General features: G+C 39.5%; 2 protein-coding genes across 2 annotated transcripts in view; one reads left to right on the plus strand and one right to left on the minus strand.

Moving 5' to 3' along the window:
- Positions 1-14,927, minus strand: part of rsrc1 (arginine/serine-rich coiled-coil 1) — a 417,271-nt gene extending 402,344 nt beyond the window's left edge. Inside the window, exons 1-2 of the mRNA XM_067994672.1 lie at positions 14,825-14,927; positions 12,030-12,073 (exon numbers count right to left, since the gene is read on the minus strand). The gene's annotated coding sequence lies outside the window, so the exon portion shown is untranslated. The remainder of the gene's footprint in view (positions 1-12,029; positions 12,074-14,824) is intronic.
- A 3,338-nt stretch (positions 14,928-18,265) lies between these two features.
- shox2 (shox homeobox 2) lies at positions 18,266-27,011 on the plus strand. Its single transcript, XM_067994673.1, has 5 exons — positions 18,266-18,643; positions 21,029-21,237; positions 23,494-23,551; positions 23,932-24,020; positions 26,348-27,011. The coding sequence occupies exons 1-5, from the start codon at positions 18,397-18,399 to the stop codon at positions 26,624-26,626; spliced, it is 882 nt and encodes a 293-aa protein (XP_067850774.1). The 5' UTR covers positions 18,266-18,396; the 3' UTR covers positions 26,627-27,011.
- Positions 27,012-27,652: the final 641 nt, after the last annotated feature.

The following is a 27,652-nucleotide window of genomic DNA, read 5'->3' on the forward strand; positions in this document are numbered from 1 at the left end:
AACACGCCAGACAAGCTAGTAAATCGGCTTGCTTCCCCATGCTCAGAAGGCCTACACCTAACTCTCTCTCTTCCTCCCCATGACCTACAGTCACTTATGTCTTTCGAACACATTTGTGCATTTGAGTATGTCAATTAGTGATGAGTGTTGCTCAACAGCTGGAAGCCACCACCCTCAAAAAACAGATTGGAGCATTTTTCTGCCTCTTTCACTGTACAGAACAATGACAACATGGCATCTCAAACAGGAGTGGCAGGTAATATGGCTGACATCAATAGCAGCAGCCCAAGACAAACCGCTGGATTCATCTCATAGCTTCCTATCTGCATTTGCACTGCAGCTACCGTTGTGCGGTTCAGCTTCCAGCCAGGAAGAACCCTGTATACATTGCTTGGCATTTACATGGCTTGAACATTAACTACCTGATTAGGAGAGAGCCTGGTTAGGGCTGTCTCCCAAAAGTTAGAACTTTAATGGGGTAATTTGAACTTAACGCAGGAACGCAAAACTGGCATTGCAGGTTGGGCGTCAGTTATAGAAATTGCCCAATTTTCCTTTCCACTCCCGCGGGAAGTTGAAAATTACCCCCTAAATGTTTGGAGTGGGGAAGGGAGAATCCCTGCTGTCATGCATCCGAATCCTACCTCAAACACAACATACTGGAGCTATACCATGCTCTCCTTGTCATAACCAAGTTATTGTTCAGCCTCTATTATGGCGATCTAATTACTCAAGCAGTTCCAAATTAACTGCCAATATTATCAAACCAAGCCTACCAACGAGGACAGCCTACACCTCTCAAAGACAATTTATGGTTCCTTTGAATCTTCTGTTTTCTCTGCTCACCAAATTCTTACTACCTGTAAAGTGGATTTCAAAAGCTTGACGTCTTCTGTAGTCAGTTAGCTTACTGATCAGCAACCAGTATGCAGCCTCAGGTTTATTAACAGATAATAGTGAAAGGCTGTGTACTTATCGTTAAACCAAATATTTCTCATAATTGAGAAATGTAGCAGTCTTTTGCACTAGCCTTTCCTTTTTCAGCTACAACCCCGTGCTTCCAGATTATCAAGAAAATATTCCTCTCATTTGGAGATTTATGCCATTATTTTTAATAATTTTCATTCCCTCAATATCATGGCCATCATTGAAAATGTCCTACTTTTACAATTCATGACTGTAACTGATTTAAATTATGCAAAGATCAGTTCATTTTTGCTGCATTATATACTCCAGTATTTCTATAACTTCCAATCCCAAAATAGCTTGACCAGCTAAAACTGACTAGCTCCTATTAACTTGATGGTTGGTGCTAATTTTCAGGTTTTCCAAATCTTCTGCATCCACAATTCCTAAAATCCAAATGCTCATCTCGAACATCATTTCACTTCTCATTAGGTGCAGCTCTGAATTCTATCAGTATTGGTGTTCCGAAACAGAAATTGAGCCACCAAATAGTTTGCAACTTCTCTGCTAAACTATGCAGTAATTAATTTTCATACATAGAGGCCCCTTTTCTCACCAATATGTTACCCAGCATAGCTAACTCTCTTCAGAGGTTCCAGATAAACTCACCGATTTGAAAAAGGCTGGCTGATGAATAACTTCAAAACCGTTATCTGGACCACGTCAATTTAAATAACTGTCTGTTATATTCAAAAGGATCAGACGTATTGGAAAAAATCCATAGAATCATTGAACTGAATGGCTTGGTCCCTCCCGGAGGCCTGTTTTTCAGACAAATCTGCTAACTGTTGCAACAAAAATGAGCATGTAACAGTGTTCTGTGAGTAATACTGGTGTTTAACCCCTTATGTACAGTGACTGAATTAAAGAGATCAATATGTACCAGATTTATCCTACTTTATCACAGAATTTCATCTAAGCGCCTTTAAAGTTAAAGCTATCTACCGAGATCAATGCTATTTGCTTGGGTGAAATTGCAATTGCAGAACTTTGTGCAGAGCTTAGTTTTTACATCAGGAGCAATCCCATGATATTCAACCTTCTGCAATTTGTTAGATTGCTCTATGTATTTTTGCTTTATTTTTTCCCATCACATATCATTTTACAGCTGCCATGATGATGCTTTTGTCCTCATGTAAAAGCTTAGTACGCAACAGCTGAACTCAGCAGGAGGTGAGCCATGTCAGTAGATACCACAATGAAATCAATCCAGGATCCCATTAAGGGGATTTCTTTCTTGTTGAGCGCATCATTAGCTGCTTTCATATCTGTCTTCAGTCACCAAGTCCCACAACCTGCAACCAAATTAAAATAAACATACCTGATTTTTAAAAAAATTATTACTGAATCTTCCTGACTGCCACTAGTCTTACTGGTGCCAGTAAATGCACTGTTTCAGTAGAAACAGTGTTCTTTGATAATGTCCTCACACATACACACCACTATTCCTTCTGTGGGGTCACTGTGATGCCAGACTGTGACATGACTACATTGAAGATATGCACTGGCCAAAATGTCACAGCCAGTCTGCTCATACGTGAGCCCCCACACTGCAGCCAGTTTACAGAATGAACGTCTGCACATTTCAAAACTAAATTCTGGGATGCAGTCAGACTGTAAAGTAAAAGCAAATATTGTTTCTCATATACCACGTACTCATTAGAGTTTTTAGCTTCCTCAACGATCCATCTGAAGCATTTCAAAATGTCAGAACATTTCCATGTCGGTCTGCTTATCTTTCCATTACTGAACAAAATCTTCATCTTGGCTCACACATGGAAGAAAGGCACCCAAATGAAGTACCAAAGGATGCTGGTGCCTATGATATCACTGAAAGTCAACACCTCCAGGAGAGAAGGTGGGATAATAGGAGCATTAGGGGTTGGGGTGGGGGGTGCAGAAGGGAGGCTTTCTGTTTTCATGCAGACTGACTGAAGCAACTTGAATAAAAATCTTCTGTGTTTTGGCACTAAAAATTAGGTCCTTTGCTCAGATGTACAAAACAAGTAAGAAAATGTTTACATTTGTAAAAACAATTCAATATATTTTGACACAAAAAGATCACATTTCAACATCATCAGAAATAGATATGTAATTTATTCCAGGATTTTCAGTAGGTTGCCAAAAATTCATGGTTCGTCTCAATTTTAAAGGCAAAATTGTTAAGTAAAACACCTTTTGGACATGAAGAATTGTATGATGAACCATATACCCTTTCCCGTCTTACAAATATTTCATACTTTGCAAATCTCCCAAATAGTTTCAAAGGTTTTGCAAGGGGTGAATCAGAGTTTGCTGAGGGAAGCAAGGGTGGAAATAGCAGGGGATCTGGCCACAATCTCCTGATCCTCCTTAGATATGGGAGTGGTGCCAGAGGACAGAAGGATTGCAAATGTTACACCCCTGTTCAAAAAAGTGGAGAGGGATAAACCAGGTAACTACAAGCCAATCAGCCTAATGTTGGTGGTGGGGAAACTTTTAGACACAATAATCTGGGACAAAATTAATTGTCACTTGGAAAAACGTGGGTTAATCAATGACAGTCAACATGGATTTATTAAAGGCAAATCGTGTTTGACTAATTTGATTGAGTTCTTTGATGAAGTAATGGAGAGGGCTGTTGAGGGTAGTGCAGTTGATGTTGGGTATATGGACTTTCAAAAGGCGTTCGATGAAATACCGCATAATAGACGTTATCAAATTTGAAGCCCACAGGATTAAAAGGGGCAATGGCAGTGTGGATACGAAATTGGTTAAGGGACAGAAAGCAGAGAGTAGTTGTGAACAGTTGCTTTTCAGACCAGAGGGAAGTATACAGTGGTGTTCCCCGGGGGTCAGTATTAGGCTAACTGTTCTTTTTGATATATATTATTGACTTGGACTTCGGTATTTGAGTATAATTTCAAAGTTTGCAGATGATACAAAACTCAGAAAAGTAGCAACAGTGAGGAGCATAGAAGCAGACTTCAGGAGGACACAGACAGACTGGTGAAATGGGCAGACACATGGCAGATGAAATTTAATGCAGATAAGTGTGAAGTGATGCATTTTGGAAGGAAGAATGAGGAAAGGCAATATAAACTAAATGGTACAATTGTAAAGGGGGTGCAGGAACAGAGAGCTGGGGGTTTGCATACAGAAATCTTTGAAGGTGGCAGGACAAGTTGATATGGCTGTTAAAAAAGCATACAGGATCCTTGGTTTTATAAAGAGAAGCATAGAGTACAAAAGCGAAGAAGTTATGCTAAACCTTTATAAATCACTGCTTTGGCCTCAGCTGAAGTATTGTGTCCAATTCTGGGCACCACATAGGAAGGATGTTAAGGCCTTGGAGAGGGTGCAGAGGAGATTTACTACAATGGTACCAGGGATGAGAAACTTCAGCTATGTGGAGAGACAAGAGAAGCTGGGACTGTTCTCCTTCGAGCGGAGAAGGTTATGGGGAGATTTGATGGAGGTGTTCAAAATCATGAAAGGCTTTGATACAGTAAATAAGGAGAAACTGTTTCCACTGCTGAAGGGTCAGTGACCAGAGGATACAGATTTAAGGTAATGGCAAGAGCGAGAGATGAGATGAGGAGGAAATATTTGTTTTACTTAGCGAGTTATGATGATCTGGAATGCACAGCCTGAAAGGGTAGTGGAAGCAGATTTAAGAGTAACTTTCAAAAGGGAATTGGATAAATACTTGAAGGGGAGAAGATTGCAGGGCTATGGGGAAAGAGCAGGGGAGTGGGACTAATTGCATAGCTCTGTCAAAGAGCCAGTACAGGCATGATGGACCAAATGGCTTCCTTCTGTGCTGTACGATTCTAAGTACTCACTCATTCACCAGCTCAGTCACCCCATCAAAATAGATATTCTCTCATCAGAATGTTAAAAGGCACATAAATTCACAAGCACTGAATTAGTTGAGGACTTTTACTCACAAGTAAAAGAACCCCTATAACACTCCCATTTGTGTAATATTGTATTAATTCTATGTGTGTTAAAAATTCGAAAAAAAAAGTTTTTTTGTTTTTAAGTTTTCCTTGTGGGAGATTGTTTTGTCAGTTCTCGCAGGTAACACAACTTGATAATTTAAACTTCTAATAGTTTCTCACGAGTTTTGTGATGGATTGGTAAGGTATGGGTTTGGACCCATAGTTTCCCCCATAATAATGAGTTCCTAATCTCAGCCACTTCACTGTGCACAAATGTTTCCCCACAAGGGCAGACTGAGTAATATCTGGACTGTTTTTCCACATACTGGGTATGATAGTGTGGAGATTACGTTATTGGACTAATAATCCAGAGAACACAAGTTCAAATTCCACCATGGCAGTTTGAAAATTTGAATTCAGTTTTAAAAATCTGGAAATAAAGAGCTGGTGCAGTCCCCACCACTTAAATCAGCCATGTTTATCCAGAGCAGCCGCCGATATCGGGCAAATGACACTAACTATTTGTCATTACCATTGAATTCAATTATAAAGGTGCTGCTCATAACACATTAAGCGGGCCGGCTATTTCGGGCAATTCAATAAGCTTTTCGCACCTCGTTAAAGTGCGATTAAGTGCTGTTAACTATTTACCTGTGCACTGAACACTGTCCATCCCTTTTATCTGTTTTAATATCCCAGGAAGAGTTGATTGAAGCTGTCCGAAGTCTCCACTTCTCGACTATTGTTGTTAACAGTGCGAACAGCTGATGGAGACTTCAGGCAGCTTCACTCAGCTGTTTGCTAAATACAGATGATCTGTCGGTTGCCATTCAAATAAATCATAATCAGATTTTGGATCGTTTTAGCATCATGCAATACAGTACACAATACTTTTTAACTAGATATGGGATCCTATATCCTTATCTCTTCAAAATCTTAGACACTAGGGAATCCAATGAGAGGAGAGGAAGGGGTGAGAGGAAGAGGGACAGGGCCAAGCTTCCACCCCCTTCCGAACGAGCAGCTATGGGTAGGTGGCAGCTGCCACCTGGTCCACTCGGAACCCAAGCTGCCTGTCTCCTCTCCCCAGGCTCGGCTGGACTATCGGCGCACAAAGAATTAAATACGCCAAACGAAGTGCAATTGGTAGCGGGATCTGTCCATCACCAGGGGCTTTGGGGCGGCCGTGCTTCCTCATCCTCTTCACCCAGCACGGCCGCTTCTACCTCAACTTTCTCAGTGTTCACTGCAAGCCCCCAACTCGATGCTCCTTCCAGCCAAGTTGCAGATGGATTTAGCATCCGCCGCATATCGTGGGCAAATTGCCTTCGCACAAACGGGCCCGTTAAACGTGATGGGGACTGTTTCAGCAAAAGTGCCCACGAAGCTGTCGGATTGTCATAACCGGTTCACTAATGTCCTTTAGGGAAGAAAACCAGCCGTCCTTACTTGGTCTGGTCTGGTCTGTGACTCCAGTACCATATCAACATCCACACTGCCCTCTGAAGTGGCCTAGTAAGCCACTCAGTTGTATCGCCAACTTCTCACGGCAACTAGGGATGGGCAATAAAAGCTGGACTGGCGAGCGACGTCCACATCCTGAGAATTTTTTTTTATAATTGTCCCAACAGTCGCTTCAGAATGACTTGGTTTTTTATTCGTTCATGGGATGTGGGCATCGCTGACAAGGCCAGCATTTATTGCCCATCCCGAATTACCCTCGAGAAGGTGATGGTGAGGCACCTTCTTGAATCGCTGCAGTCCGTGTGGTGAAGGTTCTCCCACAGTGCTGTTAGGAAGGGAGTTCCAGGATTTTGACCCAACGACGATGAAGAAATGGCAATATATTTCCAAGTCGGGATGGTGTGTGACTTGGAGGGGAATGTGCAGGTGGTGTTGTTCCCAGGTGCCTGCTGTCCTTCTTCTTCTAGGTGGGAGAGGTCGCGGGTTTGGGAGGTGCTGTCGAAGAAGCCTTGGCGAGTTGAAGCAGTGCATCCTATGGATGGTACACACTGCAGCCATGGTGCGCCGGTGGTGAAGGGAGTGAATGTTTAGGGTGGTGGATGGGGTGCCAATCAAGCGGGCTGCTTTGTACTGGATGGTGTCGAGCTCCTCGAGTGTTGATGGAGCTGCACCCATCCAGGCAAGTGGAGAGTATTCCATCACACTCCTGACTTGTACCTTGTAGATGGTGGAAAGGCTTTGGGGAGTGAGGAGATGAGTCCCTCGTCACAGAATACCCAGCCTCTGACCTGCTCTTGTAGCCACAGTATTTATGTGGCTGATCCAGTTAAGTTTCTGGTCAATGGTGACCCCCAGGATGTTGATGATGGGGATACCTTTAGTTGCCAAAAAGCTATCTATCTCACATTTAAATTTTGCAATTGAGCTAGTATCAATTGCCGTTTGCGGAAGAGAATTCCAAACTTCTACAACCCTTTGTGTGTAGAAATGTTTTCTAATCTCGCTCCTGAAAGGTCTGGCTCCAATTTTTTAGACTGTGCCCCCTACTCCTAAAATCCCCAACCAGCGGAAATAGTTTCTCTCTATCCACCCTATCCGTTCCCCTTAATATCTTATAAACTTCGATTAGATCACCCCTTAACCTTCGAAGCTCCAGAGATTACAACTACAATTTGTGTAATCTCTCTTCGTAACTTAACCCTTGAAGTCCGGGTATCATTCTAGTAAACCTATGCTGCACTCCCTCCAAGGCCAATATGTCCTGATCTGATTTTTACCTCAACACCACTTTCCCGCCCTTTCCCCATATCCTTTGACTCCCTTACTGATCAAAAATTTGTCTAACTGAGCCTTGAATATATTCAATGACTCAGCCTCCACAGCTTTTTGGGGTAAAGAAGTCCAAAGATTCACGACCCTCTGGGAGAAGAAATTCCTCCTCATTTCTGACTTAAACGGGCGACCCCTTATTCTGAGACGATGCCCCCTAGTTTTAGATTCCCCCATGAGGGGTAACATCCTCTCAGCATCTATCCTATCGAGTCCCCTCAGAATCTTGTATGTTTCAGTAAGATCTCCTCTCATTCTTCTAAACTCCAATGAGTATAGACCCAATCTGTTCAATCTTTCCTCATAAGACAACCCTTCCATACGCGGAATCAACCGAGTGAACCTTCTCTGAACTGCCTCGAATGAAAGTATGTCCTTCCTTAAATAAGGGCACCAGAACTGTTCGCAGTACTCCAGGTGTGGTCTCACCAGCACCCTGTACAGTTGTAGCATGACTTCACTGCTTTTATACTCCATCCCCCTAGAAATAAAGGCCAATATTCTGTTTGCCTTCCGGATTACCTGCTGCACCTGTATGTTGATTTTTTGTGTTTCATGAACGAGGACACCCAGATCCCTCTGAACCGCAGCATTTTGTAATATTTCTCCATTCAAATAATATTTTGCTTTTTTATTTTTCCTCCCAAAGTGGTTATTGGTGAGTAAGTGCCGCTTGATAGCACTGTCGATGACACCTTCCGTCACTTTGCTGATGATTGAGCATGAGGGTGCAGGCTGTTTTTCTGCCATAAGAGTTAAGACTGATGCCGGATATAAAGACAGCCCACTGAAGAAAGGGAAGAAAATAACCCAAAATTATGGAGCACTACCTAGAACCATAGAAAAAATACAGCACAGAAGGGGGCCATTCGGCCCATCGTGTCCACGCCAGCTCAAAGAACAACCAGGTGCCCATTCTAATCCCAACTTCCAGCACCCAGTCCGTAGCCCTGCAGCTTACAGCACTTTAGCTGCAGGTCCAGGTACTTTTTAAAAGAGATGAGGGTCCTTGCCTCTACCACTAATTCGGGCAGCGAATTCCATACACCCACCACCCTCTGGGTAAAAAAGTTTTTCCTCATGTCCCCTCTGATCCTTCCGCCAATCAGCTTAAATCTATGTCCTCTAGTTCTTGAACTCTCCGCTAGGGGAAACAGGTACGTCCTGTCTACTCTATCTAGGCCCCTCATAATTTTTTACACCTCAATCAAGTGTCCCCTCAGCCTCCTCTGCTCCAAGGAAAACAACCCCAGCCTATTCAATCTCTCCTCATAGCTGTAATTTTCAAGCCCTGGCAACATTCTCTGCACTCTCTCCAGAGCAATTACGTCCTTCCTGTAATGTGGTGACCAGAACTGCGCACAATACTCCAGCTGTGGCCTTACCAGCGTTTTATACAGTTCCATCATTACATCCCTGCTTTTGTATTCTATACCTCGGCTAATAACGGAGAGCATTCCTTATGCCTTCTTCACAACCTTATCTACCTGTACTGCCACCTTCAGGGACCTGTGCACATGCACTCCAAGGTCTCTCACTTCCTCTACCCTTCTCAATATATCCCCGTTTACTGTTTGCCCTCCCGAAGTGCATTACCTCACACTTCTCTGGGTTGAACTTCATTTGTCACTTTTCCGCCCACTCCACCAACCCATTGATATCTTCTTGGAGTGTACAGCTATCCTCTTCACTATCAACTACACGGCCAATTTTTGTGTCGTCTGCAAATTTGCCAATCATGCCCCCTACATTCAAATCCAAATCATTAACATATACCACAAACAGCAAGGGACCCAACACTGAGCCCTGTGGCACACCACTGGAAACGGATTTCCATTCGCAAAGACATCCATTGACTTTTACCCTTTGTTTCCTGTTACTGAGCCAATTTTGGATTCAATTCACCACATTTCCCTGTATCTCATGGGCTTTTACCTTTCTGACCAGTCTGCCATGTGGGACCTTGTCAAATGCCTAACTAAAATCCATGTAGACAACATCCACTGCACAACCCTCATCAATCCTCCTTGTCACTTCCTCAAAGAATTTAATCAGATTTGTAAGGCATGACCTTCCCTGAACAAATCCATGCTGACGATCCCTGATTAAACTATGCCTTTCCAAGTGACAGTTTATCCTATCTCTCAGTATTGATTCTAATAGTTTGCCCACCACTGAGGTAAGACTGACCAGCCTATAATCGTTCGGCCTTTCCCTCGTACCCTTTTTAAACAATGGTATTATGTTTGCAGTCTTCCAGTCCTCCGGTACCTCCCCTGTATCTAGTGAGGATTGGAAAATGATCCTCAGAGCATCCGCTATTTTCTCCCTGGCTTCCTTCAATAGCCTAGGCCCCGGTGACTTATCAACTTTCAAGGATTCCAGTCCCTCTAGTACTTCCTCTCCAGTTATGTTTACCTTATCCAATATTTCACACCTCTCGTCTTTAACTACTACGTCCGGATCATCCCTTTCCTTTGTGAATACGGAGACAAAATATTCATTTAAAACCCTACCCACATCCTCTGCTTCTACACACAAGTTACCCTTATCATCCCTGATAGGTCCCACCTTTTCCTTAGCTAACCTCTTGTTCTTAAAACATCTCTGGGTTTTCTTTAATCTTACTCGCTAATATTTTTTCATGCCTTCTCTTTGCTTTCCTTATTTCCTTTTTTACATCATCCCTGTGCTTTCTTTTTTCCTCTAGACTTTCTGCAGTATTTAGTTTTCTGTGACAGTCATAAGCTTTCTTTTTCTGCTTTATCTTGCCCCGTACACTTCTAGACAACCAGGGGGCTCTAAATTTGACAGTGCCACCCTTTTTCTTTGAGGGGACGTGTTTGCATTGTACCCAGAGAATTTCACTTTTTAGTGCCTCCCACTGGCTTGCCACGGATTTCTCCTCAAGTAGTTGTGTCCAGTCCACTTCTGCCAAATCACCTCTTAGTTCTGTAAAATTTGCCTTCCCCCAATTTAAAACGTTTACTCCAGATTTAACTCTGTCCTTTTCCATAATAATGCTAAAACTAACTGAATTGTGGTCACTATCCCCAATATGGTCACCCACTGTCACTTCACCCACTTGCCCATCTTCATTTCCCAGGATTAAATCTAGAATTGCATCCCTTCTTGTTGGGCTTGTCACATACTGGCTAAAAAAGTTCTCCTGGACACCGATCAAGAATTTTGCACCCTCTGTGCCCCTCACACTGTTTGACTCGCAGTTGATGTTAGGGTAGTTGAAGTCCCCTACTATTATTGCCCTCTTATTTTTGCACTCAGAAATTTGCCTACATATTTGTTCTTCTATCTCTCTTTCACTACTCGGGGGTCTATAGTACACTCCTAGTGGTCTGACTACCCCTTTTTTTTATTTCTTAGCTCAACCCATATGGCCTCGATTGATGATCCATTTACCGTATCATCCTTTCTCACAACTGTAATTGATTCTTTAACCAATAATGCTACTCCCCTCCTTTTTTTATCACCCACTCTATCCTGCCTGAAAACTCTATATCCAGGGATATTGAGCTGCCAATTATCCCCCTCTTTAAGCCAGTTTCCGTTATAGCAATGATATCATGCTGCCATGTGTCTATCTGTGCCCTTAGCTCATCTGCTTTGTTTGTGATACTCCTTGCATTGAAGTATATACCCTTTAACCCCGTCAAATTCCTGTGCTGAACACTATTTAACCTTTGCTTCTTTTGCCTTTCTCAGTCGCTAACTACGACACTAACTGCTTTTTTACTTCCTGTTTCCTGGTCTGAATTTGTCCTATCTGTGCCTGCCCTTTGGTTCCCATCCCCCTGCCATACTAGTTTAAACCCTCCCCAACAGAACTAGCAAATGCCCCTGCGAGGATATTGGTCCCGGTTTTGCTTGGGTGCAACCCGTCCAGCTTGTACAGGTGCCTTCATTTTTTTTTCTAAAAATTTACTTTTGCAGGTAGGAAATACCAATGTAAATACTATGACATTAGTGGAAATAAAGTGAATAAAGTGTTCTTATAAAAGGCCCAAACACACAGGAAATAATTTTCCTCGTACTGCGCCAGAAACAGAATTTTGTACCACACTGTCAGAAGAATTTCCTGTCCAAATGCATGGAAAGAAAGCAATGCTGGGAAAAATCTACAACAACATGGGGAATAATAAAAAGACAGCAGCTTTGTGGCAATGCTTTTGAAAAAAAATACATTTAAAGCAATCTATCAAAACACAGAAAATGGAGAGAAGAAAATATTGAAATATTGTCATGCTTCCCAGCTTTGCTCAGTAGATATTCTCCCACATCCTGAAGAAAATAATATTCTATTTGAACACATCATCAGTTTTCACTAACCTGCAAGTGAATCGAAGTATCAAAATAATTTGCTCCCAGTTATCCTAGAAAAAAAACAAAACATTATCTTAAAATCTTTCCACAATTGAGACATTTAAATCCACCTATTAATAGTTGAAGCTGGATAATTCAGAAAGGCACATATTTTAATCTCTATTGCGTTGGTGGTAAAAAAATACATAAATCACTCCAAAGTATCCTTACATACATCAGGGTCGCCATTTCTGTCTCAGCACAGAGAAATTTATTTTACTGAAAGATACTTCTCTGCAAAAATAGTGCAAGCTGTTACAAGACAATTAGAAGAAAAAACTTGCATATACATAGCACCTTTCACAGCCTCAGGAGGTCCAAATCTTTATATGAATTATTCCAATTATTAAAAAAGGTATTACCATCTTATAAGAAAAAACTCTACCAAGTCAAATTAATGATAGCTAAAAAAGTGTACAGTATTTTTTTTTCTTTAATTTCAATAGATATGTTTTTAAAAGTTTCAAAGCTATATCTAGGTCAGAAACTGTTCAATAGTATTGATCTTACAAAAATAAAAGTGGACATAACGGCTATTACATTGTCTAACATGGACTTGTACCCCATTGAGTTTTTCTCATGCACTACAATACAGCCCCTTTAACATCATGGGATCAGACTTTAAAATGTGTTACCATTTGCTTTAACAACAGCATTTCACGGCATTATCTTAATCAAATTCACAGAACTGTAAAAGTAAAAAATTGATAAGAACATAAGAAATAGGAACAGGAGTAGGCCATACGGCCCCTCCAGCCTATTCCGCCATTCAATAAGATCATGGCTGATCTTCAACCTCAACTCCACTTTCCCGCTCGATCCCCATATCCCTTGATGTCCAAAAATCTATCGATCTCAGTCTTGAATACACTCAACGACAGAGCATCCACAGCCCTCTGGGGTAGAGAATTTCGAAGATTCACAATCCTCTGAGTGAATTTTTTTTCCTCATCTCAGTCCTAAATGATCGACTCCTTATCTTGAGACTATGACCCCTAGTTCTAGACTCCCCAGCCAGGGGAAACAGCCTCTCAGCATCTACCCTGTCAAGCCCTCTAAGAATTTTATACGTTTCAATTAGATCACCTTTTCATTCTTCTAAACTCCATAGAATATAGGCCCATTCTACACAATCTCCTCTCATAGGACAACCATCTCATCCCAGGAATCAATCTAGTGAACCTTCGTTGCACCCCCTCTAAGGCAAGTATATCCTTCCTTTGGTAAGGAGACCAAAACTGTACACAGCACTCCCGGTGTGGTCTCACTCGAGCCCTATATAACTTCACCAAGACCTCCTTACTCTTATACTCCAACCTCATTGCAATAAAGGCCAACAGGCCATTTACTATAAAGTGAATCCATCATCTAAACAGAGAAATGCGATAGATTGGCAAAGTTCATTCACGTCTAGAATATGGATTTAAAATTCGCCCAGACCAAGTGCTGTCATCACACTTTCAGTAATGTCATGGGGAATATTTGAAATTTTCATACAGCTGCACTCCGGTTTTTCTCCTTGGATTTCAGTAAAAACTAGTGATGTGTCTGCATGAACTTTTCAGACTATGTCCACCTGAACTGCAATGAACACCTGGCAATACAATTATGCTTCCAAACTTGTGGTGCCCAGAGTTATACAATACTCGGGTGAAATACTTGGGCGGTGACAAAAATTTGAGGTGGTGAAATAAGTCTCACATAAAAAGAATGTTGACATTTTAAAATCATGTATTGGTACCAATTTGTTAAGTAAGGCTAATGACAACACTGCCAAACAGATTGGATTAAAGTTTCTTCTATCAATTTAAAGTGTCCTATTACAACTGAGATTAGCCAGTCTCAAAACAGATCCTAATGAATGTAGGCGACAGCATAAACACTCCAAAATTGAGCACACCTACTAATCTCTTTATCAGGTTAAAAGGATTGCAGGTTTGGGAAGCACTAAAATTCACACTGGTGCAGTTAAGGATTCTCTTCTCAAGTTCGAGCAAAGAAACGTTGTTGACATTGAACAGAGCACGGTTTACTCTGCATCTGCTCACGCCGAACATATTTGTGCTTGATGCTGACACAGAGTAATTAAAATGTTAAGTATTCCAGTCCCGATAGTCCAATCCCTCATCTTTACAACAACAAAGATACTTAAAACGTTTCTCGTGTCAAGTCTTTAATACGTAGAATGAGGTTGTTCAGAAACTGAAACGCAACCAAAAACATCTGATACAACCAATTTTAAACCCAAGTGGCAGATTCACATTGTTCCGAAATCTTTTGACAATAAGCTCACGTCTGAGCTCAGGGCAACACCTGTTTTGTAAACAGAATTTTCTGGTCTGCATGCCAGAAATATCGGCTATGTCGGGCCCTTTAACAGAGTGCACGTTGCGGGCAGAGCAGTGTGACGGTTTTCAAATTGAGCCTCGCACCCATTTAAAAAAAAAACTGCCAATCGCACACAGGAGGCTGCCGGGGTCGTTCGGGCTGTCCGCGGCCGAAGAGCCGCGCTTCCAGCCCCCGGGTCTCACTGTGTTTGAGGGGCTCCTCACACTGAGCTGAACATATTTACAAAAAGTTTTTAAAAAAAAACAAGCGGCCACGGCGGAGCGCGCCGTCTTTAGGCCTCAATGTTTACACATTTCCACACACACACAAGAGGACTGTGGGCAGCCGGAAAACGGCCTGTACAGACGGGCTGCCGTCGGGTTATCAATATTTATCTGTTGTTTCCGTTATTATTAGTTTTTAAAGATAAATACCTGCGCCAACGCTGGGCTTCAACTAAAGAGAATCTACCACAATCCGCGGCGCGAGGACGGCGCCATATGTAACAGACTCACTCAGTCGACAACCGATCCACTCGAGCCCGAACAGTCAGAGGGGGAGGAATCGATCCTGAATCATCGATTCCAGACCCGAACCTTTTCACGATCAGTTAGTTCAGCGCGTGCTGCTGGGGAAGTTTATAACTATACCTGTTTTTCTCAGTGGGCACTTTTGCCAACCTTTTAGCACAATGAGAGACTTTGTAATTTTTTTAAATAGTTATTAATAATAAGGGTCAACTACAAATCTGCTTAGATACACATATGGAGTTTTTTTTTAAAAAAGGAGGGTCTGGGGGGAGACGAGCCAAAACAAGATCGTATTTCCTCCAAGAAAGATGGATTCTCCCTCCAAAAGATGTTCAGCACCCAATGATATTGTTACAAAAGGAAGCAAATCACTTTGGAAAGTCTACATTTTTATTACTCTGCTACTTCTATTAGCTCAGCGGCATGACTGGAAGTACTGTAGTAGCCGTTTCATACATCATGAATTAATAATTATTTTTGTGTTTACCTTGCCTTAAGCGCTGAAAATTGGGCAATAACAATTATTAGTGAAGTATATTTCTCTGTCAACATTTACCATTAGGAAAGACGAAATAGTGAGATTCCTAGGCATGTGCGTTCGCATTTTAAAAAAAGTCATAACTATTCTTTTAGAAATGTAATAGTTTGCAATTGTAGTATATACCCACTAGTATCGCTGAAAATTATGGGAAAGGTTAACATAGAGAAGTTTCAATACGTTATCAAAAACATATTTACTGTTGTCAACAAATGGGAAGTTATATTAATATAGAGAACTTACGTACCGCGATGGTATGTATCATTTTTATTGTAAATTAATATATTTGCCCAGCAACTATCAAACTAATTGAAATAACTACACACCCTCAGCTCCCAAGTGTTTATGTACACTTAAAGCAATAAGTTTTTTATTGTTTCTTTTTATAGTGCAATTTCCGCCTACTTAAGGAAACAATTTTAGTTTACACATAAAAATGTAGCCAGTTGATTACCATAATGCCCCACTAGAAGTTACAAAGACTTGAGCTTCAGTGCATAGCAAATGCCAATAGATCATAATTGGGCTTGTTGGGTGGACCAATTTATTTCCTAAATACCTTCAGTAAAACGTGCATGAATTTATGAAAAATGTTTTAAATTAAGAAATTATATTTGCAACATAATAATACCAACAACTATTCATAATTTTAAACCAATCTCCAAGCCGTGAACGAACGTGTGATTTCGCATACACAAGATTTTTTATTATGGTTATTTGTGACTTTTAACACTCCATCTTAAACTTCGGGCCCATTAATATATCTGGATCCAACAACTTTGACAACTATTTGTATTTTATCTTTGGCGTTGTAAGCAAGGCTAATGATGATTCCAGCGCTATGTTTCAAGCATCTGCGAGTTGCATACTACTGCGTCAGTAAGAACAAAGTACTTTGAAAAATTTTACTGTATTTTTTGTTACAATCGTAATAAAATGTGGTTCTCTGTAAAATTCTGATCACAAATTAATGTTAATTATTTGACGATTTAACTGTTTGCAAACTTTTTAATTTATTTTGTCAAAAGCATCTGGGAATTACAGGATTTTATGCTAAATATCAGCGAATAGAAATTGCAACATTGTTTCTTGTGCTGAAACAAATTTGTGCATGTCGATTTTTTTCAAACATACTGCATTGAAACGATTAATCTCCATACGAAAGTTAACATAATTATGGATTAATCGCTCTTTTCCCCAAGTAGTTTTCTTATTAATTAAAATTGCATGCAAAATTTATCATATCGCTTTTGGAGAATGGGCAACAGAGATTATATTTAAATAAATGCATCTCTATTGCAAGGTGCAATAAAATATTAGTTCGTCATTCAGATCAGATGATGCAACTTAGGAGACACAACATAGTTAAGACCTAATTTAATCTTCGTGACAATTCGATGTATTTTCTGTGAAGAATCGAGGTTTCATACTTACAAATATTAATTTGATGAACAACATGTGACAAAATGCAAGTAATCGATCTAAATGAGATACAATGTAAATAGTGTAATTAGCTTGCTGGATAAATAATGCAAAGTGTTAATCTTTAAACGATAATGAAGTCTTTGTAGACCGATGACACTGCGAACGGTAAAGATTAAATTACTTCAGGTTCAGTCAAACACGGACACCAGTCTCAGTATTTAAGTGAAAAAATAGATCTGCATAAATTGTTCTCTACGAATATTACAGTAAACAACTTGTTTTTCGGTACTTTTTAATTTCCTAATGTTTTAAAGTTTTGCATTTAAAGTACGGTCCGCGTTGGACAAAGACCTGATGAATAGATTTGGTTTCGTTCACTACCTGGTTAAAACGCCGCCGGATTATTTGAATGATCCACTTTATACTTCCTTTAAAGTATGCAGAAAGTATGAATATTGCATAAACAACGACATATAAAGCATCTCCACATAAATTGCACGGACTGTTAAATGTCTATGTATAAACTGACAAGAAGGAAGAAACATTTAAATGTGTGCGGTTCCCTTAAAAAAAATCTACATCAAACATATCAGCCAAGTGTGTTTTGTCCACGTTATTCTATACAATGTCTGCCAACTGAAGATTTAAAGCACCTTCAAAAAAACAGCGGTAATGACTTAAATGATGCAATACTTTAATTTTGTGTATGCTTCTGGTTCCAGCAGCGATATAGAAACGTGACCAAATTCGAATTATTTACAACGTAAGTGTGCACTTAAAACAAATTAGAAAACAAAATGACAATGAGGCGCTTGACCCCAACAGGATATCATTCAGAAAAACAGATTAGCAGGTATTTCATAATTTACCACCACACACAAATATGTAAGTATTTCTAAAATATTCCATGCGCGCGCGTTTATTGTGTAAAACCGCTGCTAAAAACGTTATGTGAGTTGTAAATACCATTTTGATTTACCTTAAGCAAATCAAAAGTTTACCTGATTTTAGCGTGCTTTGGTGTTTTAATGTCGCTGGTTTTGGGGACGATCCAGTCACTGCGCTCTACGCGGTGTCATTCTTTTTGGCCACACCCCAGTGCCATCCCAGCTCCCCCGTGTTTAGCTAAGTAATAACAATAGCAGTAATACTCGCTAATTAAATTAATTACGAATGCTTGTCAGTGGTGGATTAATGGCCAATAGCAGCCGCTAGGTATGAGTTGCAGCCCAGGGGCTGATGATAACTGTGTTCCAGGAGTGGGGACACATCAAGAGTACAAGGGGAGGTAATTGCTGAGTACAAGGGGCGCAGCTGGGCAAGCATTGCAAAGTATAAATAGTCTGACTTCAATAGCACATCAGTATTAGATCTACATCTCCGAGCAAGCTGAATTCTGGAAGATCAGGTTTGCATTTCAACTCCAAGACGACGTACCACAGAGAAATATTGCACGGTTGATGTATTGAAGAGAATAAGAAAAAAAGAAAGGGACATATTCCTCTAAACAGCAATGGAAGAACTTACAGCTTTTGTTTCGAAGTCTTTTGATCAAAAGGTGAAGGAAAAGAAGGATGGGATCACGTATAGAGAAGTTCTGGAGAGCGGGCCTGTGCGAGCCCGAGAGCCGGGGATGAGTGAAGGCAGCCGGGATGAAGTGATCAGCGCACAGCGTGGGTCGTCTCGATCCCCGAGTAGCGAGCCAGAGATCGGGCCAGAGAGACCGCGGGACAGCGGCACTCCGAAACTAACCGATCCGGGTAAACAAACCTCATATGCTTACAGATGGTAGTTAGCGAGACTTCGGATGGCCCGCGTGATACTATGTCAATTAGACTATTTTATTTATGTTTTTTTCCAACAATATCAGATTAGTTATGAAATTCAAAGGATATAAGTACATTTAGAGCAAACTACAGAATACTATTGATGTACTCATTTTAAGTTAGTGGCTTTTTATAACTCAAGTACAGTAAATCAGTCACAATATAAGTGTTTAATTACTATACAATCAATGATTTTTTTTTTGAAAAAGTGTAAGTTGTTTATTGATAAGGCAAGCTAAATGTGTCTGGGATAATACCGAGAGAAGAGGATGTTTACATAAGGATTCGGTGACGCATGGAGTTCAATCAAATATAAATTATTGTGTAAAACTTAATAGCTACTTCTGGTTTCTGTTTTTAAGGAACGTGCACTTCCTTTTAGTATCAGTTTTAAATAGACAAGATTTGGCGATACTCAGAATACTGTAATGGAAGTGTTCTTTAAAAGAAACATTCAAAACCAGTTGCAGTACTTTGCTTTTTATGGACGTTTAGCGATAGATTGTCGACAATGATGGAACTAATCTTGTTGATATGTTTACACTAGGCTCTACAACTTGGGTTTTTTTCCTTGCTTAGATCGGAACACGATCCAGAGCATCGTCCGGAAATGGTTTAATAAACAAATACTGTTACTTTATATCGGACGCCATTTATAGGGCCACTTATTGAACAAAACACATGCGTTCACGATACTTTATAACCTATATTTCACAGAATATTGTGGTTTTGTGGAGCCTAAAATGACTGATTACCGAATATGATTTCAGCAATGCAAATACAGTACCCTCTAGCCTCACTAAATACAACCGTTTCATTAATCATTTTGTGATATTTTCTATGGCAAATTAATTTACGATAATAAATGAGGTTCTCATAGTTAAATAGAACGAATCAGCTCTCTTTGACATAGTAAATGTCATTACATTTTAGATGTGGACACCGTTTTCAATCAGCATTTAGACTGGGGCAAAAACGATTCCTTTTATCTGTCCTCGCAGTAAATTGCAACAACAAAAACCCAAACGCTTAAATCTCTCTCGTGTAACGTGCAATCCTTTCACGCTTTAACGTTGTCTACAATGTGTGGCAAAGTATATTTCTCATGACTGTTTGTTTATATACACATGTATTTGACCGATGTTACTCCACTTAAAAGAAATCAGCCATTAGGTGCAGAACATATTGTTCATTCACAAGACAATTTAAAATAATAGCACTGGTGAGTAAGTTTCCAGAGCTTCAGGCAACAAGGTGTATTAATGTTCATGTAATTGTACAGTACTTTGTAAATATTCTTTATGGTAAACACTAATAGATTGTATTTTCATTTCGTTAAAACGATTAAAATTAGAAATTATTCTTTCAAGCCATTATAATACGAACATTTCAGAAATCCGAACAAAGGTCGTTCTGACCCAAAGTATTTTGGTTGTAAACGTATTGTCCGAAATATAAAAGAATGTGAACGTTGTCTGTGTCAAAGCTGGTTAATCTGTCCGTTGTATCATTAATTGAGACTGAACTCGTTGCATTTTGTGGCTGTTTATGTATTTCCTAAAATTAGCATGATAACCAAACCTAAATGCGAAACGTTTGGAAGCCTTAATTTGATAGGTTCCACAATATATAATTAATAAACATAACAGTTCAGCTATTCAAACTTGGTTCTTTGTTATCTAACGCACGTTACAGCACCTGATTCTTCTTGACAGATAAGGGAATGAGCGAGCGGAATTTTAAAAAAAGAGAGCAGATGCAATGTGAATTTCGAATATAATCAATTTAGAACATTTAATATTTGAATTAAATGTGCGTTCTTTGTATACAATGACAAATTTACTGACTCTTAAGTTATTTCAATATATGATGTACACATCTTTAATACTCAAAGGTGTCGCCTATTGTTATATTCTGACTCAATCAGGTCGACGCCACTGAACATCGAAGTTTATTATTGAGTTAGAGTGTACTTGTATCAGAAAATTATGAAAACAAAAGATTAATTTAGACAAAGATAGAAAATCACCTTGACTAAAAGCAGTTTATTCCGAATGCTGAGCTTTTATTTAAAAGATTAAAACCTAGGCCCGTGGCAATGTTAAGAGCCGTACGTACACCAGTCACAAGTTAACTGGAAAAGAAGTTAAATTACGTCTAAAATAAACCGTGCCTATTGTAATTGTCATGGGTGTGACTTGTACTGTTTTGACTTCATATATCTGGTGACTTTTGTGTATTGCTCGTTTCAAGACAATGTGTCGATGACCGTACCTAAAACATTCGTGTAATTATTTCGTGTAATGGTCATTTTTATAGGAAGTGGTGAGATTAAAGAGAGAAAAGAAGATGCCAAACCAGTAGAAGAAGAAGCGCAGACAAAAATAAAGCAACGACGAAGTCGGACTAACTTCACACTGGAGCAGCTAAATGAGCTGGAGCGATTATTCGATGAGACCCATTATCCGGATGCATTTATGAGGGAAGAGCTGAGTCAGAGGCTGGGGCTCTCAGAAGCCAGAGTACAAGTAAGGCAAATAGTCCCTATTGCACATCCATCTGGTATATTGGAATATAGCAAATAAGTATATCTCAGCTGAATATGGTACTATAACGTTTTAATATACTGAGTGATTTCATTATTTATATTGAAGTAAAGGTTGTGGGTTGCACTTCTGTTAGAAATAAATACTGTACTATACTTATACGCTTGGTTTTTACGTGCAAAGGAAACAAATTAGAATAACTCCACAACAACAGGGTCAGCACACAAAATGATTTATATTTACATAAGTAATCTTTCAAATTTCTACACTGTATGCCGCTATGGTGAATGAAATAGGTTTGTGCCGTAAGAACTGATATTTAATTTACTGGAAGTTTCGGAGAAGTTGTGGTTGATAAGCCAGCGGCAGCTGCAGCTGCTATTGGGAAATTGCTTACAGCATGCGCCCTCTGTTACAGTACCATCTGCATCAAGCTATATAGTATTCTTATGGGGGTTTCCAGCTTGTAATACGATAACGAGGTAAACTTAGCAGCAACTTGACCTGAACAAATCGACCAGCGTTCAAAACCATCAAACAGACCTGCAAACGAAAAGGTTGTTGCCTAAAGAACCATAGAAGGATCCACATTTATTTTTATGATCGCTTTGCGTACTCCTTGTTGTGGTTTCTCTGAAAATAATAAATAACATTCTTCCAACAAATTCCCACTTGACTCCTGCTCAGTATAGATTATTTCATATTATCGGCACGTTAAAGGCAAGAATCAGCTTAACTTGTTAAATAATGGCAATACTAAGTAACCATTTGCTACGACTGTCTGAATTGAGTTATTTATTAAGAGTTGTATAGAGCGCTGTGTTGGTCAATGTCTCTTAGACTTTATACAGGTCTCCCTGTCATTCATATTTATTATACATTCAGGACGGCAACCTGCATATTTCAAGATCCATTATATATTTTCAAACCATGTTATATTTAAATCATTGCACTATAACAATCGTAGCCTTGTAATAATGCGTCTTCATCAGCTTTCGCTCACATATTCCAGTTCTCTTAAAACAATTCTATACATTACTATAAAGCCATTGTAAAGGTCAACTGCAGCTATATCGCGCTGAAAAGTCTCACCAATATCCTTATTATCATATTTTGTTCTCAGATGCAAATAAATTCTACTTCCTAAATTCATACGTCCGTGTAGAAAATCAGAACTCTGAAAACATGTTGTGTAGATTGGATATTGATACAGTAATCACTGAAGAGCCAAACAACGCTAACTTTAGCTACTATATAAGAAAAACATTTTAGTTCCCACGGTATGATTCGGTTGCTGTTTTGTTATAGACCGATTCAACTATTGTATTGATTAAGATTCACTTGAATAAAATACAGGAATCGGTTTTCAGAAGATGGTTACGCATCAAATGGTATTTTATTTAAACTGTCGAATCCGTATGTTTGACAATACCCTTCCACTGTGTTTTGTGTAAGAAAAACATTGAGGTCTTAATTCAGTTCCGTTTGATCGAAAGTAAATTTGGCATCACAATTCCAAAATGCACCAAAGTTTTTCTGCCAGGATATGTTTCTGGGAAACTTACTCATGTGATGCTACTTGCAGATAAAAATGATTTCGATATAGTACATGCATAATTTAACACCAGACTTTCAACTGAGAATTGCAAAGCAGCTTAACATATTAATGCGCTATTTATTGTATGGGTTTTAATCTGTGTCCTTCTGAGCATGATGTTGCCTTGCTAAAATCAACAAAGGAATAAACATCCGATTATATATTATTAACTTGAATAATACTAATTACCAGGTATCATTTAGTATCAGGAGAACATTTTTTCATGCAGATATTTTATTTTAGTCTGCTAATGAGCAGAACCTTATTGGATGGAGCTCATTGCTCAAACGTCAGGGCCATTATCGTTTTGGTATTAGATATCATGGAGTGTATCTAGTTCTTCTGGGATGGTAATCTATACTAGAAATGAAATCAGCACGTAAAAATTAACCAATAAAAATTAAGAAAAATACGATTTAATATGTTTTCGGTTGTTTGCAGCTTTTTTCTCCCGATGAGATTGCCATGCATCGTGTATGTAAGAGTCAGATAATTAAAATAAACGAGGTCAATCACATTAATAATTAATAAGTCCGACGGGATATTGCATCGCATAGTTGTCAGTTTGAACATTCTAACTCGTACATCTGAGATGCAGCTGCCAATCATTGCCATTAAATTACTTCATTTTTGCCCTATAGGTATGGTTTCAGAACAGAAGAGCAAAATGTCGAAAACAAGAGAATCAACTTCATAAAGGTATGTTTGTTAATTTACAGACTCGGCAATAGTAACAATCTTAGTCATTGCTAATATCCTGTCATATGCAGTTTAATGCATTGATGTAAACTTTAAATGTGCAATGTCTTCAACCAGGTTATAAGACCACGAGTAAAGGGGTGCATTTTAGTCTGTGGGGGGTGGGTGAAGAGAAGAACAAAAATAGTAAACGTTGCAATCATTCATTATTCATGGACTATGTAACGTGGTTCTAAGCGAATTATTATGGTTATTTCGTCATTTATAATAGCAATTTGGTCGTTGTATCTGAATTCACAAAAACTAATTAACAGTAACGGAGCCCTACCGTGAGGTGAGAACTTTTACTTGGATTTGAACTTCCCTTTTTTCTAATGTAGGTGTACTTATTGGAACCACCAGTCAGTTCGAAGCTTGCAGAGTCGCGCCTTACGTTAATGTGGGTGCCTTAAGAATGCCATTTCAACAGGCAAGTATTAATCCGCCATCTACGATTACATTCAAGACCCGTCAGTGAAGATATAACAGTTTTAACTTTTACACTCGCTCCTTCAATAACGCTATTGTTTTGGAAGTAAAATACCACTGAGCATTTTTTAAAGCTACGATCTTCCTTATCTTTCAGAGCAACTCTGTTCATATTATTGTTAAGATGATCTTGATAATGAACTGAAGAAAAGCTCTGAGTTCCAAATGGTGATAGCAGTACCTCACCTTGGGCGACATCCCAAAGGTGAAATAACATGTTTAATAACCATTGAGGGAAGAGAAAAGGCCATGGATTTTTTCCTGGGATATAAAGTGTATTTTCACAGTTCAGGAAGGAATAACCATTGCAACTAGTTACAGTTGATTGTCACCAAACCATTCGCACTATATGGCGTGATCTACCATTTTACCCATAGGTACTGCTAATACTGCGACATGGTTAGTGTATTCAGGAGATTGGTTTCCCTGTGAAAATTTTCACAAATCGTCGTGCACCTGTGGTGATCTTCATTTACGGGGATTTCATCCCGGTGAAAGGACTCCGATGTCGCAGAATGACCTGTCGTTTGCTATATATCTGATCCATTAAATTGGATTTTACTGGCAATACTTTTTCCAGTTGCCCCTTGTCTCGACTTTCAAGATGCCTGAGCAATTCAAACAGAGATTTATTCTTTTCCCCACATTTACCTTAAAATTTTAACGTTTTTTACTTTTTATCTTCCATTGACAATTTGTAAACGTTCATCCAGTTTACTTCCTAATAGCCACTGATTTTTTAAAAAATATACACCGCTTTCTCCCCTCTATTCTATAAGGAAGCAGCTAATGCTATCATAGTTTGTCACCCACGCTGGCAATACTGGGCAACCTCGTCCAAGTGACTTCTTCATATGTGAACCAATATTTGCAGGCTATTTTGACTGTATGGGCTTCAATCCAAGTCCACGCACATGCATCTTCTAGTAGAATTTACTTGATACCAATCGGAAGCCAATTCAGGCTTAACGTTCCTACCCCACATTAACTAGGGTTTGGGACCTTACTGGTCAGTTTGCCTCAGTGTCATACCTGAGGCAAACCATTGATTTAATGCATGTTTATGAGTTACTCTTTGATTCTCTGTGCACTTGTGTTAATCGCTAACTATTTGAATAATCTTCCTTAGGTAATTCCAGATACTGACGACTATTTCTTGAAACTTCTACCATCCTCCTTTTCTCTGTAAATTGTAGAACTTATCCCTTTACGATAATTTGCAGGAAATAGACTCAGGCCGCTACAGTCGTCACTGGGGTGGAGTATGTTATTGCTTCCCTCTCCTGTTTCATCCATTGAGGTCTTGCGAAGGGATAACTTAACAGATTTGGAATCTTCTTATCTATCCATTCTCTGCGTCGGGAATAGGGTATAACCCAGAGAGCTCAAAACAGTTGGGGTACCAGTGACAAAAGTCAATGGCTTTTTTCTTTCCCATTTAAATTTAAGGAACATCCGCTCCGCCAAATAAATCTAAATTCCAATGTTGTCTTCTCTTCCCTTCCATTCTAAAATTGACGGTCCCAAAAGCTCTTCAAACACCTTGTTTACTGCCAACGGATTTCCACAAGGTTCTTCCTTAGTCGCGGGTGTGGGAGGGGAGTGTGTTGCTTCAAGTGATCCTGATGCTTTTACATCTTGCATTAAATTATTTAGTTTTCTTAATTATTTTTGGTTAAAACTATCTACATAGTGGGACGCCCTGGGGCGTACACTATTTGTTACACTCCTGAGATTCCGTGACTCACTTTATTCCTTGTGAGGTAAAGTCTTCGCTATACCTGGAAAAAATGGAGAATAACTGATAAGTATTGGAATGGCATTATGTTTTCTACAACTTGGTGAGCCCGCCATATTGCCCATAGGTCATATGATGTCTGTTCGAATGATGGAGCCGCTGTTTACAGGAAATGTGCCTCTTATTTATGCAATTAGATTTTTTTTTTGGGGGGGGGGGGTTTACTGTCTCATCCACCCTCTACCCGGCCACAGTTTTACAAGTTTTATTTTAATGTTGTTTTCACACCTTCAAAAAGGCAAGAGTCTAGTAATTTGATAATCTCAGGACTGTGTTCTATTTTTAGTGCCCCCCCCCCCCCCCTGGACGTAGCATTCAGAGACCACAGGCCAGGCACTGGACCAACTATGTTTAACCATTTCTTTTCCTTCTTCTATTGATTTTTATAACGTTCTCGCTCCTTTAATAAGGACCACCCTTTTTACGTACGAAACAATGTTTTAGTAATTTTATCTCTCATTCTGTTTTAGGAGAATCATTGCAACATGACGCCATTGTCCTTTCAGGTCCAAGCGCAGTTGCAGTTGGATAGCGTGGCGCACGCGCATCACCACCTCCACCCACACCTGGCTGCACATGCGCCCTACATGATGTTCCCGCCACCGCCCTTCGGTTTGCCCCTGGCCACCTTGGCAGAATCCGCTACTGTGGTGGCGGCGGCAGCAGCAGCCAAAACCACCAGTAAAAACTCCAGCATTGCAGACTTGAGACTTAAAGCGAAAAAACACGCCGCAGCACTAGGCCTGTGATCTGAACAGTGATTTCAAATACACTGGTTTTAAAAAAAACCTCCAAAGGAGGAAGGACGCGCAGCTGGAAAAAGTTCAGAAGTGAGCATTTCTGCGAATCCATTTTAGCACAAATTTATTTGATACAGATGGGGGCTGGTCTCCTATTGTAAAATGGAAATTCCTGACGCGTACTTTTGCTTCCCATAAACCATTGGAATAATTATACAGATGAAAAAAGGATTTCAAATCTGTGCGACTGAACCGGTTATGAGAATCAAGAGTGAACAGTCAAATAAAATACGAAGAAGTACACTTGCATGTATATTTATACTATTTTCAATGATGCTTACGTCCTTTAAGTCAGAATTGCACTTGGTTTATGTTAGGTGGAACACATTGTTGCTTATGCAAGTGTGGAGACAAAAAATAGTTTCAAAGGTTTTCACTTTAGAATTTTCATATGTACTATTTTCTTGTCCTTACGATATCAGAAGTAATTGATAATTATAACTATTCTACCTAGATGTCCATTTGTTTTAGATCAAAAAATATAAATTATGTATTCTACATTCTTACCGTACCGAACTCTTCTAGTTTAAACGGTACGGTCCTCTGTAAAAAAAAATGTTGATACACGAACAAAGTTTATTTTGGTTAAAATTGTGTATGACTGATAGACTGTCAGTATTTAATTTTTATTTCATAGAAGTGCGTTTATTCATAAATATTTCTCTTGTGCTGTTGTGGGAATTTATTTCACATAGATGTTTATGGGATATGTTTCTATGAGGTGTTGGTTTCATTGAAACCTTGATTCAATCAATGAACAGCAGAATTTGAAGAGCTCACTGTAAAGGGATATTACTCAGAGTAATAATGCCTTTCCCCGCCGTCATGGTAGACCTTGGAAGCAAAGATGTATTGCAGTTCGTAGATGCTGCGCCATTCTTGGATTATTTATAATAAAAATGAACAGACTATTTGTACAAGTGTTCAAAAACGATGACTCTTAAAAATGAAACAAAACCTTTGCTGTTGTACAGT

Source organism: Heptranchias perlo, chromosome 13 (genome assembly GCF_035084215.1).
Source record: "Heptranchias perlo isolate sHepPer1 chromosome 13, sHepPer1.hap1, whole genome shotgun sequence".
NCBI lineage: Eukaryota > Metazoa > Chordata > Chondrichthyes > Hexanchiformes > Hexanchidae > Heptranchias > Heptranchias perlo.

Bases quoted from the DNA above. Each gene is read 5' to 3' on its own strand.
- shox2 (XM_067994673.1), top strand. From the start codon at position 18,397: ATGGAAGAACTTACAGCTTTTGTTTCGAAGTCTTTTGATCAAAAGGTG. The intron at 18,644-21,028 runs GTAAACAAACCT...TCATTTTTATAG, and splicing joins TCCGAAACTAACCGATCCGG to GAAGTGGTGAGATTAAAGAG. The intron at 24,021-26,347 runs GCAAGTATTAAT...ATTCTGTTTTAG, and splicing joins TAAGAATGCCATTTCAACAG to GAGAATCATTGCAACATGAC.